Below are 15735 nucleotides of genomic sequence, written 5' to 3'. Positions count from 1 at the left end.
TCCCTCCCTCCTGAGAGCAGCGGGAGAAAAGGGCCCCAGTGCTCCAGCCTCACGGGGAGGAAGCAAAGCCCCGAGAAGGTGAGGGCGAGGGCGAGCACGATGCCTCCCATCAGAAGGACACCCAGTAAGCTGTGTGCTCCTCCTTCCCCAGGAAAGGCCAGAGGCGGCAGGGACCCAGGCTCGTTTTCAGGGGCCCACACGCAATGACAGGCAGAGATGCAAATTAAAACACGAGTATTTAATGGGGACTGGCACGGGTGGGCATGGCAGTGGAAGCTTCAGGGAGACCCGGGACTGGGGGGCACAGCGCAGGGTCACTTGGACAGGCCAACCTGGAAGATGCGGCTTCCACGCTCCGAGCTCCGCCGCGTCCTCTCCCAGGACGGGCTGGGCAGGAGGCTCGCCATCCTTGCCTCTCACCTTTAGCCTTGGGACCAAGCAACTTTATTCCCCTAAGCCTCAGGCTCAGGCAGCCAGGAGTGGCAGCAGCTATGGACACGGAGGCCGGGCCTCCTCCCAGGAGCCTCAGGCTCAGGCAGCCAGGAGTGGCAGCAGCTACGGACACGAGGAGGCCGGGCCTCCTCCCAGGAGCACAGCGTAGGTGCAGAACAGCCTCACACAGCGCCAGCTGCCTGAGGAGGGTCCAAGGGAGCTGTGTCCCTGATGGATGGAGGTGTGAGAGGGAGGGGGGCTGCTCTTAGGCAAGGGGGCCCGTAAGACGCCCATGTGCAGGGCCAGTGGCCAGCAGGATGAAACCATGAAGAAAAGCAGGGAGGCCGCAGCGTGCCAACCCCAAGGGCCACGGCCACAGGGTGCATTCAAAAGACAAAGGAGGTGGCGCGGGCGGGGCTGAGCGCCTGCTCGGCCTGGGCCAGGCTGTCCCTGGCCTGGCGGTCCAGGTCGTGGCACTCCTGCAGCGTGTCCTGGAACTGGCGGCAGGCCTCCTCCAGGATGGAGCTGCTGCGCGTGGGCCAGGACTCCCAGTAGCCGGGCTCCACCCAGGGCTGGGCCTCCACGGCTCGCGGGCCGGAGCTGGAGCCGGGGCGCAAGGAACTGTCCAGGTCCCGGCACAGCTGGTAGAAGTCACTGCCGCGCCCGCTCACGCGCTCGCCGTCAATGACCTTCAGGCCGGGCAGCAGCTCTCGGACCGAGGCCCAGTAGGAGGGGCTGGCGCACAGCGGGTTGCTGAGCCGGGCCGAGGGGTCGCGGAGCCGCAGGCGCTCGAGGCCCGGCAGCGCCGCCAGACACTGCAGCTGCCCAGGGCTGGCCAGTAGGTTGCCTGCAGCGTTGAGACTCTGCAGGTTCTCGCAGGCGGCCAGGGGCTCCAGCCCCGTCAGCCGGTTGTTGGCCACGTTGAGCACGGCCAGCTGGCGCAGGGAGGCCAGCGGGCCCAGCTGGGTGAGCGCGTTGCCCGAAAGGTCCAGCCACTCGAGGCCCAAGCACTCCCCCAGGCAGCCCAGGTCCACCAGCCCCAGGCCCTGCAGCTTCAGCAGCAGGATGGACTCCAGGGCGAACTCACCTGAGCGCGCCTTGAGCAGCTGAGGGGTGACGCGCACCCCGTCGGCCTCTCCCGACTTCTCACCCCGAGGCTCCATGAGACGAAGTGGGTCCCGGTGGCCGGGGCCCCGGCAGCTCCGTCACGGTGACGCAGGTGCCACTGGCGGTCAGCGGGCTGCTCACCCCAAAGGACGCCCCGTCCACTCGGCCTGGGCTGGACGCCTGTCTCCGACACCCCCGCTCAAGGGCCAGCAGGTCCCTGAGGAGAAACAGTCAAAGAGTAAGCGGGCCTCTGAGAACCTCAGTGACCGCCCAGCCTCCACCACCAGGGCCAGAGACCTAGACGGCCCGGCGGCACCTGAGGACGGGAGTCCAGGGTGCAGGAGGGTCAAGAGCCCCTTCGAGGGAGGTGGGCCAGGCACAGGCCCTTGCCTAAGGGGGTCCTGACTCGGCCCTGGCAGTTATGGCCATGCTGGATGGGATTCAGGCCCGCCTTTACCAATTCTTCCCATCTCCCAAATCTGCTCCAGCGACACAATCTCATTACTTTCCTTTCTCGTAACTGCTCACGATTACCTGTATTAACTCTGAGATGTTTCCTTTTAACCATTTACACTTATTTTTGAAGAGATAACAGGTCACTATCATCGCCAATCTCGTTTCCTTCCTGGGAGAGCCATGCATTGGCGAACACAAATGAGAGCACCTGGGCCTTCTTGACAATTTTTTTTAAAAATCAGCAATGAATTCAAAGTGGTTTCCACGTTCCATGGGCCAACTTGTGACCTCTGGAGGCAGCTGTGGGGCCTGAGGGCTCAGCCTTCAGTCCTTGATGAGGAAACTGAGGTCGAGGGAGGGAAGGGACAGCGGAGGCACAGGGAGTAAATGGCAGCACTGCCAGGCCCCTCACCTTTGCTCCCCGAACCTGCCTGTCAAGACCAGCTCTTCACTGTGGCACCAACAGAACAGTGCCCATCGCTGCCAGCCAGACAGCATGGTTCCAGCTGCAAACATGGGCAAAGGGGGGTTGGGGAGGGGAGGCCGGGCAGTCAAGGAAGCCATCCTGGAGGGAGGGGCAGGGTGGCACCTATGCTGGATCCAGAAAAGGGGAGGGAGGGTACTTTCTAGTCGCCAGTGGCCGTGGGGTGGCAGCAACCCAGGTGTCAGTGCAAGACAAGAGCGCGAGGCAGGAGGCCGGGGGAGGGACGCGGGCGATGCGAGCGAGCGCGGAAGGCTCAGGGTCTAGGAGAGGAAAACAAGCAGAGCTCGGCTCCAAGTGGCAGCTCCCCGACCCCACAAACTCCGGCCGGGCGCAGGCCGGGCTGGCTGAGGCCTGCAGAGAAACAAGGAGCCATTCACTTCTGCTGTTTACAAAGCCTGGGGCTCCAGAGCCCCCGCCAGGCCCCGAGGCTGCGTTTCCATAGCAACGCCGCTCCTCAGGCCCCCTCCAAGGAAATCAGACCCAGAGCTCCTCCCGCACGCCCCAGGACGCTGGCGAGGCTGCTAGCACATCTGACCCCCACCGTCTCTGAGAAGGGGGCCCTACGTCTTTCCCCAGCCCCCTCCAGTCTTCAGCAGCCCAGCTCCTCCTTCACTTCTACCAACGTTTCTGTCCAAAAGGCATGGAGATACCCGCTAAGAAACCTGGTCACTCCGGGGGAGCACCTGCTGCGTTTGTAAGCAGCAAGCAATACAGTCACCTCCACGCTGGTTAAACCTGCTCTGGCCCACAGGGCACTGGTCACCAGAGATGGGCCATAAAAGCACTAGCCAGATAGCCAGAGACGAGGACCCCGCCTGAGGGCGAGGAGGGAGGAGAACGTGTGCCCGGAACCTGGCCATGTGACTGGAGGCCGGGCTCCCGTCTTGCACTTGGGGTGTCCTGTGGCATCGGCCTCAGGAGGCAGCGGCGAGTCCAGGATGACGGGGTCCAGGCACCGTCTGTGAGAGCGAGGCGCAACGGGCCAGCCTCGGGGGACACCACCTCTTCAAGTATCTGCGGGCCTCTCTCCAGGGGTGCGCACATCCTCCCAGCGACTACGTTGGGGGTGAAAGCGGTCAGGGAGCCCTGGTGTACAGCCAGGGGCTGAAGTCGGGCCAACACCCACATGCTCGAGGCTGAACGGAGGGGACCGCTGAGCAGCCGGGGGTGGGGAGGACAACACGCCAGGCCTCCAGGGAAGAGCCACCAGCCCCGTGTCCAAATGCCCCGCCGCCGCCGGGGCAACGGGCTGTGGGGGAAGCGGTTCCCTGAGGAACCCCGCCAGCGATGGGGATGGAGGTGGTGCGCAAAGGGAGAGAAAGAACAAGGGGGCAGGCAGAGAACGGTGTGCGCATGCCCACGTTCTGCGGAAGAGGACAGGGGTGCGGGAAGATGGCACTGGGACTGGACATCAGGCCTCCTGTGCCCCCAAGGTCCCATCTGGCAGGAGACACGTGCCCCGCCAGCACTTGGCTCTGTGCCCTCGGCCCTGGGTCCCACGCCCTTGTCTGCAGTTAGATGAACAGCACTGCAGTCAAACCCTGATTCTCCAGCGTGTCCATGACCTCTGCTCCGCTCCTGTGCCCCACTTTACCTCAAATCTGCACACTTCAACCAGGCCGGGGCCCACACGCCTGTGCAAACCCAGCCAACGCAGAGGCCAGCAGCGGACAGCAGTCTCCGCGCAATGCGAGAACGGCTCGTCCACATGCAACAGCGTCAACGTTCCTCTAAAAAACCAGAATCACCCTGGTCCTCTTATGGAAATGAGCGAACAGAGGCACTGGCCCAACGTGTGTCTGTGAAAAGGACTCGGTCACACAGACAAGGCTATGACTGAAACAGGTAACTCCGGATCTCCGGGGGGAGGCCCATCTTCCCTTGTTCAGAGCCAGCAGTTGTGAGTCTCAGTTTACCTATGTAGGGAATAGGCCAGAAGAGGATGCCGTGAGTCGCCAGGGCAGGGCAGAGCCAAGTCTAGGGAAGAAATGGTTCAGCTCGGAGCAGCCTCAGGTGGACAGTCACCTGGCCGCTTCGGTGAACTGGGGCCCCTTCCTCCGCCCCATTCCCTCCCAATCACAACCGGGCGCAGGGTCCTCGGACCCGGCCCTGCTGCCACCTGGGGCCGGGCTAAGTCTCTGCTGCGGAGGCTCCTCTGTGCGTCCCTGTCTTCCACCCACGAGAGGACAGTGGCAATCCCCCCACAAGCTGTGACAACCAAAACATCTCTAGGCGTTGCCCAATGGCCCCTGGGGGACAAAACTGCCCCCGGTTGAGAACCACCTCTCCAGAGCCCAAGCCCCCAAGCTCGGGACCGTCAAGCTTCTCATCTCCTCCCTTTCACTGCCCTCATCTTCCTCACACACCCCCACCCTGGTGCCTCGCCGGTTCAGGCCTCCCCTCTCCAAGAACAAGGAGAGCCGCTGAGGGGAGGCCACACAGCAAGGGGACAGTGCCTCTCCCAGGAGGAGCTCGAGGGGTGGCAGCACTGACCAATACATGGCCCCCTGGACTGCTTTAGTTAGGGCGCATGACATCCCTGCCCCCACCGGACCTACTACACCCGAACCTGCGAGGGAGGGACAGGACGCCTCAGCTTTAAGATGCTCTCAGGTGATTCTCGTTGAAGTCTGAGACCCACATGCAATTTAAGGAAGGGAGGCAGGGAGACAGGGAGAGGTCCAGGGCCAGGCCCTGATCTCACCACCCAAATGCACTGGATGCAGAGTCCAGACGTTAAGGGAGCGCAGCCCTAGTCCCAGCCTCTCTCCCAGGCGCGCTGGCCTCTCCTCACAGGGAGCCTGTGAAGACATGCCCTGCAGCAGCTGGGGAAGAAGACACCTGAGCAGTGTGGAGGTGAGACTTCACTTCCTATCGTGGTGCTCCGACCACTAAACACAATCTGTATAAAGCCTTATTCAAGAAAATGCCATGTTACGCTGTTAAACTGAAAATACAGCATACTAACTAGCACAGAGGATATGACCTCAAGGAAAAAAGGAAATACGTCAAAGTTTTCATAGAGGCTGAGTGAAAGGATTACGGTGAATTTTTCCTGCTTCCTCACATTCTCAGTAACTTCCAAACGTCCTACAGTGAATTAGTCACAGTGACACAGGGGAAGCGAAGGGACAGGCTCCCGGGCTCAACCGCACAGCCAGGGCCAAAGTGCCTCTACACCCCCCCTTCCCTCTCAAAGTCCCTCTCCCAGCGGCCCAGCACCTCAGCGGAGCTGGACTTGTGTCTTCTGGGTGTGACGAGCCCCACCCCAAACACTCCGGCCTCACCCTTCCTTCTTTTCCCATTGATCCCACCAGAGCCTGGGCCCCATGCCCTCAGGTCCTGCACTCGACCCTAAAGGAACTCAGGCCGGTCAGCCACTGGGATACATGCCCTTTCTTGCTTCCTCAGACTGCTTTCACTGTAGAAAGAAAAAACCCCAAGGCTTCCAGTAGTCTGGAAACAAACTACAGGCGACAACGGCCACGTGATGACTGGGCGTCCCAGCTCTCCTCGATCACACGCCCGCGGGAGCTGGGCGGTGCCCTCCACCAGGGCTCTTGGGAACCCCGGGATCCACGGGCAAGTACAGACCCTAAGAAGACCGGTGTGCGTGTGGGCACCGCCCTCTATCGTATCAGGGTTTCTTTCCTTTCCAGGAAGTGTGTCCACGGCTTCCCCAGGCCCTAGGTGGCTGAGGGTATCCCGTACAGCGCCTGGCTGCTGAGAACACAGACCTTGAGGGCCTGCCGCCCCGACACACACGGACAAGCCGCGTGTAGGGCCCTTCGCCCAGCGACACTTTCAAGGAGGACCGCGGTCCATACACTGCGTGGTACAACTCAGAGTCACCGATGACCAGAGCCCGCCCTCCCGCCCCCGTACTGCCGGCAGTGACTCCAGCAGTGGGCAGATGGAAGATGACATCTCCGTGAAAACGAAAATGACGATCTGTCAAGAACTGAGAAACTGTCCTCATTCCTTTCAAACAAGGTTTGGAGCCTGGTTGTCCCCGTCTAATGTCCTAGGACGCGACACTGTGCCCCCTCCCGTCATCTACGCAGACTTCCCACAGGCAGCTTCTCAGGGCATCAGACCCTGCGGTCAGACTCACCGGCCTGCGCGCCTCGGCCAGGTCCCTGCTGGGGAAGATAAGGGGCGCGGGTGTAGCTTGGGAGATGCTCCAGGTTGGTCTTCAAGAAGAGAAGACGCTCAGCCGTCTCCCCTGGGAGAGGGGAGTCATGCTCCACGATGGCGGGGCCGCCCAGGGTCGCAAACACACTTGCAGAGAAGGCGCCCGTCAGGGCGCAGGATAGATAGATGGTGGCCAGTCTCGCCAGGTCTGGCCGGACGTCCCGCCGCTTCTGCCAGTAAGCAGGGGGTCCTACTGGGCACCCACTATCTCGTTCTCACGCAGGTACTTCTTGCGGATGATGCTGACCAGGTGGCTCTCCGTGGAGAGGGAAGCGCCGCTCCTCTCCAAGACCAGCAGCCCCCCGCTCTCCACCTGCTCCAGGAGGCTCCTCTCCCCCTGGCCCAGCAGCAAGGACCCAGAGGTCCCGCTTCTCTGCTCGGGCGCTTCCCGGCCCTTCCCTTCGGCCCCAGGGCTCCTGGCTCCTGCGCGGCTCAGGGGCGTCCACACGCACAGCAGTGGGGCCCTGCAGGGAAGGGGAGGGCGGCAGGAGTACTCAGACGCCACGAGCTCCTTCACCTCGTACGTGAGAACTTGCTTCCAATGGTTGATGTCGGCCCCCTCGGGGAGGGCAGCCTCTATCCTGCCCTTGAAGCGGGGTCCAGCAGGGTTGCCAGCACGAACTCCTCACGGTGGAAGAGCTCAGGGAGCTGGTGGTCTGTGGAGAGCTGCAGGGCCAGGCCCTCGGCCAGCCGCACGGCCGCGCCCATCTCCCCGGTGCTCCGCTCCTCAAAGCGCCCGCGAACCTGCGCCAGGAAGATGTGCAGGTAGCATAGCTGGGGCAGCACCAGGCTTAAGGCGGCCTGCGCGGCGCTCGCCTCCCGGACCTCCATCCAGAAGGGCTGCGGGAGCTTGACCAGACTGTCCGTCAGGCTCCGCAACACGGCCGACAGGGCCGCCCCTGCCTTCCCCAGCTGCCGCTTCTCCAGCCACTCCAGCAAGTGGTAGGCGGACACCCAGGGATGCGAGAGCCCCAAGAAGGGCTGGTGGGCTGGGAGGCCGCACTGCCGCTGCAGCTGGGAGGAGCTGCCGGGCTTCCGCAGAGCCTTGGAAGTGGCTGCAGATGGCCCTAGCCGTGCAGCATGATCTGGACACTATGTTGGTGACACAGAAGTTTCCCACCAGGGAGTTGAGGCAGTGGGTGAAGCGAGGGGCATGGGTGTAGCCCCCCGTCCTCACAGCCTGCTCCAGACTCGGGCAGCCGCCCGACACCAGGAAGCCCAGGCACAGAGCTGTGGCCAAGCCACAGAGGCTGAGCGGCCCCTGCAGCTCCCGCGGCCCGTCTCCGCAGCCCTGTCCAGGGGCAGGTGTCGGACCCAGGCGTGGCCTGCCTCCTCGGGCTGCCTGACGCCACCTGCCGGCCACCCGGCTGCGTCACCCCACAGTGGGCGGTGACAGCCGCGTCGTCCACATCCGCGACACGGGCTGCCACGGAAACAGCGAGGTGGACGCGGCTGCCCTCGGCCCACTGCATCCCGACGCACCTGCTCGCCCATCGCCCCGTGCAGCAGGGGCAGGGCTTCACGGGAGAAGGCGGTTGGAGACGGCAGGCGGTAGCGATGGTCCACCTGGGCCCTAAACCTCCTGAAGAGCGGGGCCAAGACAAAGGAGAGGGGCAGCGCCGGGCTGCAGGGCAACTCGGCAGCGCTCTGGCTCCAGGCCCGCGCTCGGAGCTGGCTGGGGGCACAGACGCCACCTCAGTCCTCCCCAGCTGCCGTGGGTGGGAGTAGGCGGGGGAGGCCGAGCCTGTACCAGCTGCTCGGGCCCGCCTGTCCGTCACCATCTTCCAGAGGTGAGGCACCCGGCGGCAGCATGGTGAATGCACCTCCTCGGGGCATGGCTGGTGGCCCCCGTGGGCAGGTCCTTCTGCTTCTTTTCGGGCACCCCTCCCCGCTCCCCCCCGGGGCCAGCTGCAGCTGGCTTCCTCCCCACCTCCCGCCCGCGCTTAGTTGCCAGGTGGCAGACCAGAGCTGAAGGCTGGGACCGCCCCTTAACCCTGCCCTGTCTGATGCTCGGCGGCACAGAGTGCACGTGACACGGCAGACATTCCTGCAGTTGATGGTGAAGAAGCGTCTCACGTCAGGCATGGTCTCTGACCCAGGGTGTCCAGGGGGCCCAGGGAGTGCTCGGCAGCCCAGCCCTTGGCCTCGGCCTGCGCGGTCCTCCCCGGGAAGCAAGCGCCTCTTCCATGTCTTGAGATGACGCGCCTCTCCGGCCAGATCGGCTATGAGGATGTCGGCTGGCCTCGCCGCTTCATCCTCGCCAGGCTGGCCTGCCTCCAGCCTGTCCAGGCTGGCCGCCTGGAGCAGCAGCAAGTCAGAGGCGACCGGACTGCAGCTGAGCTCTGGGTCCCTCGACTTCTTTCCTGCCAGCTCCCCCTCCTCTCACCTTCCACTTGGACACGTTCTTCTCAGGCTGCACCGGGGGCTCCTGCCCCAGCACGGACTGGAGGCCACAGTGTCCGGAGTCTCCCTCTGGCTTATCCTGCCCGGCACTGGGGTGGCAATTTGCACACGGGGCAGCCAGGCCAAGACCACGCCTCTCCAGGGCAGGCTGCTCTCTTCTCACTGCAGACACGCAGCCCCAGGAGGCCTTCCTCCTGCTCCTCCAGGAAAGCCTGGTCAGGTGCTGGGACCCGCCGGCTGCTGCCGAGGCGCGGGCTGGTCTCTTCCCCTGCAGGGATAGGTCCCTCCCACTCCTCCTTTGGGAGCCAGGGCTTCTGATTCTCCCGGGTCCACTGCAGCCTCCTCCCCTTCACGTACAAACTCAAGTCTGACCTCAGCCTCTGGCAGGTGCTCCCTGGCGCCCCGGCCAAGTTCAGAAGGGGTGTTGAGAGCTCCGGTGTTGAACTTGGAGCCAGGAGAAGCCAGCGTGGCAGGTGGGGTCTTGGCTCTGATCATGGAGGAGTCAGCACACACAGGGGGCTCTTGCCCCGTGGATCCTCAGAGTGTGTGTTTCTTGTGGGGCTTTTTGACTTTTCCGACTTCTGACGTGCCTGGGAGCTTGGGGCAATGAGAAGACAGGCCCAGGCTGTCCTCTGGCAAGGTGACAGAAGACAAGGCAAGATCTAAGGCAGGCCCAGGCTGTCCTCTGGCAAGGTGACAGAAGACAAGGCAAGATCTAAGGCAAGATGAAGAGAATGGCTCTCAGCCAGCTGCCTACTCACTTCGGGGCCCACTGACGGGACAGTGAGGCCGGAGGGGAGAGAAGAGAGCAGAGGATGTAAGGCGTAGTAACAATATGAAATCAATCCCAGGACAAAACTCTCCAGACGCCACCTCCTGGGTGAAGCCTGACATTCACTCCTCCAGACCCAACGGAGCAGCCCTCGACCGGAGCCCCCAGCCCTCTGCACAGGAGTGGTTTCTGTGTCCATCCTCTTTGCCACGTTAACTCACATCTCTGTTTTCCTTCAATGTTTATCCAGAGCCTAGTAGGCACTGGCAGTCTTCCTGTGTGATGGATACCGTATAAGGTAGGCCAGGCCCCTGTGTGCACGTGGCCCTCAGGCTGGCGGGGGGCAGATGAGAATAAAATGCCCCCCCACACACGGCAGGGAAGACAAGAGCCGAGGTGCAGGGCGTGCAGGGGCGCTGCAGTGGCGCTGCAGGGCCGGGGGACCGCGGCGGGAGGGACCTCACCAAGACGTCAAGCAGGCTTCCCGGGAAGAACTGCGGACGCTGGCGCTGTCAGCACAGGCCACGGGGGTGTGGAGGCCAGTCTCTGCGTCCTGGGCACCCGGGCCGTGCCTGGCACCCGCAGGGCCTCATAAGCAGGCAACGTCGCTCGGTAGCGGGGAGCGACGCGGCCCGAGGCTTCCCAAGCCTCTGTCAGAGCACGTGGTACGGGGCAGCTCCTGATGCCAGCGACGCAGGCCCCCAGCGCCCCCTCCCCTCGAAGCCCACTCCTCTCTGGCTGCGGCCCCTGCTGCTCCCTGAAGTGCTCCCGCTGAGGCCCCAGGGACCCCCGGGGCCCCGCCTCAGCGCGCTTCTCCGCACTACAGCACCTGCCCACGCCCCCCACCTGGAATGCTGCTACCCGCAGCTACGGGACAGCACATCTCCTCAGCTTTCCTGTCACCTGCGACTCCTTTTCAGTCTCTGTTCTAGTCCCTCTTCCTCTGCCCGCCCCTTAATGGTGTTTCCTGGGCTTCCTCGTCTCCAGGCCTCGTCTCTCCTCCCACACCCTCTCCCTGACCAGGGCCACCTTCACCGGCTGAGCACCGCCAGCCCCTCTCGGCTCACGACTCCCTCGCAGGCTTCCCCTCACCTGCTCGGCCTACAGTCAACTCGAGCTCAGTACACAGGACTCCTGTTCACCCAGATGCTCAGACCGCAAACCTCAGCACAATCCTCGACTCCCTTCCCCATCCCGTTCATGCTCCTGCAGATGAGGTCAAATCCAGGGCTCTCAAAGAAAAGACCCATGAAGAAGTCAGAGAAGAAACATGCGGAAAGAAGAAAAGAAAATGAGAGGGAAGGAAAAGCCCAGTGAGCTAGGCTGTGTCTCCTTGGGAAAGAGAAGATTCAGAGTAAGATGGCACAGATCCTTCCCCAAACAGCTGAGAGTGAGCAGCGTGCGTCTCTTCAGACCAGAGCGAGATGCAGCTTAAATGAGGAGGTTTAAACCAGAACATTCTGACACTGAGTGACGTTAAACATACAGAAGGATCACCAGGGATGGCAGCACGGCCTTTACTGGGGACGAGCCCGCTGGGCAGCTCAAGCGAGACTCGGCTGTGAACCAGGGTGGACAACGCGACACCGAGGAGCCCCTTCCAGCCACAGGGGCCTCGGAAGAACCGAGAGGCAACCACCCAAGCCCATCACTCGACGACCCAGTCAGCCAGCACCATCCCCTCCATCACCCACCAGTCAGCCAGCACCAAACCAGGGGGCTGAAGCTCACGGGAGGCGACGCGGTGGAGGGGCTGGAGCAAGGGGTAAATGAAGCACAAGACACCGTCGTGGTCCAGGGGAAGGGCTCTAGATGTCAGAGCCAGAGGGGACTAACCTTCGCTCTTATCTTGATTGAAGAAACAGAAACCCAGAGCAGCAACGTGATGCTCGGTGGCAGAGCGGAGGACCAGAGCAGTCCACAGGCTTCACTGCTCCCGAGAACACAGAACACGGTACTGAAACAGGCCTATGTCCCACCTGCTCTCACTGATGAGGGCAGAGAAAAAGAAAATACCTGTGAGTTAGGCTGCAGCCTGGGCTACACCCCAAAGCCTTCACCTGAGGACGCACTAATTGAACCCAGGGCACCAACCCTGTTCTGTTCCCTGACCAGCCTTGTCCCACCAGCCCACCTGTACTCTGCAGATACCCTTGAGCCACTCGACCATTTAACAATACTTCGTCAAATATCTACCATGAGCCAGCACCGTGCCCTAAACATACAAACAGGATAGTCACTGCCCAGCTGGTACGTGGGGCTCAGGACGAGAAGACAACTTGGAAACGGCTACTGGTACCAGGGCAACGCAAGCAGGGTAAGTGCTGTGGAGCCAGGCCACGGGCTGACCGAGAGGCAAATCGAGTCTGTGACACGGGAGTTAGATTCTGTCTTGGCAGGGTCGCTTACCCCAGGCTACTGCTTGAGGAACCTCATCCCGACAGTCCCTGGGGCAGGTCTGGGATCTTGGGCAATGACCGGCACCCCTTGCTCTTCACTGAAGCACATCAGGATGACAGCGGGGTGGATGCTGTGGAGAGCCAGCCTGGAGTCGACACGAATCTAAAATGCAAAATTTAAAAAGAAAATCACCCACAGACTCCAGGACTTTGATTATTAGTAAGAAATTGTTTGTGACATTTCTCATAAGAGCTGATACACGCACCTGATACAGCAACAAGGTGGAGACTCCGGGGCCGCATCGGGTGGGACCACATGAGGCAGGCGGCAGATGCAGCCCTGGGAAGCAGGTGGGGAGGAGGGCAGGAGCAGGTAACAGAGGTGGGACTGGAGGGGAAGGGACAGTCTGGAGAGCCATGCAGATGATACTTGGGCTGCGGTGTGGAGGAGGAGGGGATACAGAGGGACACCCCAGTCCCTGTTAAATACAGTTCAGTTACAGATATAATGATTTTGAGGTTCTTCTGGAACAAATCTTCAGGAGTAGATGTGACAGATACAGGGTCAGGGGATAGAGGTCTGCGCTAAAGATACAGATCTGTGTAAAAGTCTCCGTAGAAACTGAGGGGAAACACCGGTGGGAGAAGAGAGTGGAGGGTGGTTGCCCAGGCAACACTGACACTATGGGCAGGGCAGAGGATGAGCAGACTCCAAAGATGCCTGACAGGTAGAGGACAGAGACACAGAAAAACCTAAGTAATGTTAGGGAAGCCAAGGGAAGACTTTCCAGAAAGGACAGACAGGGTCCCTTCAGCAGATGAAGCAAGTGGAGCCCCGGGCTATGCAACGAGAAGCAGAGGACGCAGGCACTTGCAATGTCAAAGGGTCACGCTTTGGGGTGGGAGGGAAAAGGCTTGGCTCTGTCTCAAAAGAGAGAAAAGGTACAGTGGGAAGAAAGGGAGGACTGATGGCAGGAGTTCCTGAGGGAGAGGGACTCAAGGCACAGGTGGGTGGGTTTATCCTTGCAGATGAGAAAGAAGTTTCTTTACTTTTCCTGACACAGCAAAGGACGACGGCTATGGTGGCAGGCAGGTCCTTGAGTGTGGGCACGGGGAGGGCCCAAGGCAGTTATGCCCAAGAGCCTGTAGATTCCCGAGGGGTTAGCAACCTGCTGGCTGAGCCTGAGACAGGAAGTGCCTCAGCACTTACACGTGTGCTGGCTCCGTGGGTTAGAGATTTCCTCCTCACTGCGCTCACCAGGCCTTTCCCCACACGCATGCCCAGAAGCACAGTGGTCACTTTTCTGTTTCTCCTGGGCCTGCCTCACCCTAGGGCCTCATGCAGAGCTCAGTCCACCCTCGGCATTCGATACCTATGCCAGACCTTTCTCGGAGTTTTCACTCTGCCCAGTCCTACCAGCCCTCTCTTCTCTCAGCCCCTGCACTGGGGGGGGAGGAGGAGGAGGTGGTGTCTGTCTATCCACCAGACCCCAGGAGACTTCAAAGCACTTGGTAAGCCTACAAGTCCTCGGCTTCTCATTCCCCCACCCGCTCACCTATGAGGAGATGGAAGATGAAGAAAAGCATGGGACCAGAGGAATGTGTGGAAGAAAAAGAGTAGTGCAAACCACTACACATTTTGGGGTTTTGTCCCACATGCAAATTTGGCTACTTTTAAACCCTAAGGGAGAGATTTTAAATAACCAAGCTTCATTAGATTTCACAATATGCAAAAGTGACATAAAATGAGATGTTTTAAACCAGCAGAACCCTTTGCTCTTTTCTGCGAGGCTGCTCTCCACAATGGATTGAGAGCACGAAGTCCAGAGCCGGTCTATGGGGGTTTAAATTCTGGCTGCTACCCACCAGCTGTGTTCGTCTGCTAGGTGCCTCGGTTTCCGAGCCTATACGACAGGGATAAAAGCATCCACCTCGCTGGCTTGTGAAAGATTAATGGAGTTAATGTACGCACACAGCAGCAGTGTTTAAAGACACTTCTTGACACAGAGTGAGTGATGGATACGAGCCGCTGTCCAGTTCTGGCCTCACCGGGTGTTTCAGGTGCGGGGCACTGGGAAAGGGAGGGAAGCTGGAAGGGGGACACCTGGGCCGCCCGATGGGCAGGGCAGGTCAGGGAAAGCCGCCTCGCCCCCAAGTCTACGTCTGTGACCACAACGCCCCCTCCCCGGTTTACCTAGGGCCAAAGGTCTGGCTGGCTAGTGGGGCTGGCGAAGCTGTGAAGCCGGCGCAGCTCCCACGGCGGCCGACCGCGCCCCCACGGCGGCCGACCGCGCCCCCGCGGCGGGTAGTAAGCACAAGCCATCCGCCGCCCCGCTTGCTCCCACCCCCGCACCGCAGCGGGACCTACCTTGAGGCGCCAAGGGCCCTGCAGAGCTTGGTGGGCGGTCCAGGTTCCTGGGCGACCTCCGGTAGCGACACTCAGCAGGTCCTCCGCGCCCACTCGTCTCCAGCCGGTGGTACGTTCCTCCAGCAGGAAGCCAGCACCGAGTGCGCAGGCGCAGTGCGCAGGCGCAGTTTCCCAGTGCGCAGGCGCAGGCGCAGCGGCCGGAAGCAGTGGTGTTACACCGCCTCCTCCGCCGGAAGTCGCGCGCTTTTCTCACCTGACCGGGACTCGTTCGTAGAAGTTTAACAGCGCTGGGGTTTTTTTTGTTTTTTGTGGGGGGTGGGGGGGCTTTGTTTCTTTGTTTGTGTTTAATAGTGCTTGTTTAGCTGTGTGGCCTGGGAGGAAGCACTCGCAGGCGCTCCGGGCCGACGGTGGCCTAGTCTTCCTCCTCCACTGGCGGATTCGTAAGGCCCCTTCCATCCCCGGCTCTGCGCCGCAGCAGTCTGACCGCCCGAGTGCAGCCCGACCGCCCGAGCGCAGCCCGGGGTTTGTGCGCACGTGCGGACGGAAGGGACCACGGTAATGCTAATGATCCGTGTGTCGGAGTCTCTTCCCGCCTTGAGAGCTCACCCAGCATTTCGTGATACCCACCCAGGGTATCTCCTGGGGCAAATTCCCGGTGACACCGCGGAGGCCTCGCCGACAACCAGGGGTCGTCCGTGCGCGCCTCCACTGAGGTGCTCTGCCAACTCCCCAAACTGAATTATCCCGGGGCCAAAAAGGCCGCGTTTCCTGGGCTGAGCGGAGAATGCCTCTCCTCACCTGGTCCCACCTGGACACCAAGGTACCCAACACTTGTTTCATAGGCTACCTTGAGCTTCTTTCCACCGCCAGAGTCAGACAAATCCAAGGGCCTAGGCTTGGGCACCACCAGGCCTTGGGCAGTCCTCCCTGCTCGCTTTCCCAGGGCTGATCTCAGTTCTTTCCATCTCCTTCCAGCGCCCCCGCTCTGGGCCCATCAACTCCAGGCTGGTGCAGTCCTCCAGCTTGAGCTAAAACTAGGACCCCTGCAATAAGAGTATATATCTTTGCCCTTTATCAAAGTGATTTTTAATCTTATTTGATTCTCTCCATGCCTCAGAGA

General features: G+C 61.3%; 1 protein-coding gene across 3 annotated transcripts; it reads right to left on the bottom strand.

The window, feature by feature from the left end:
* Positions 1-567: 567 nt before the first annotated feature.
* On the bottom strand, positions 568-15199 carry LRRC61 (leucine rich repeat containing 61). 3 transcript variants are annotated; one of them, XM_082845931.1, is made up of 4 exons: positions 14616-15199; positions 12258-12410; positions 11685-11836; positions 568-1756 (listed from the first exon to the last, which is right to left on the bottom strand). In XM_082845931.1, exon 4 carries the CDS (start codon positions 1593-1595, stop codon positions 819-821), a length of 777 nt encoding a protein of 258 aa, XP_082702057.1. In that variant the 5' UTR covers positions 1596-1756; positions 11685-11836; positions 12258-12410; positions 14616-15199; the 3' UTR covers positions 568-818. The 3 variants fall into 3 exon arrangements, with proteins under 3 accessions (XP_082702057.1, XP_082702056.1, XP_082702058.1); XM_082845930.1 differs by lacking the exon at positions 11685-11836; XM_082845932.1 differs by lacking the exons at positions 12258-12410; positions 14616-15199 and having other exon boundaries at positions 11685-11932.
* Positions 15200-15735: the final 536 nt, after the last annotated feature.

This window comes from Leucopleurus acutus, assembly GCF_964270905.1.
Source record: "Leucopleurus acutus genome assembly, chromosome: 9".
Lineage (NCBI taxonomy): Eukaryota > Metazoa > Chordata > Mammalia > Artiodactyla > Delphinidae > Leucopleurus > Leucopleurus acutus.
This window is presented reverse-complemented; position numbering and strand designations above follow the sequence as displayed.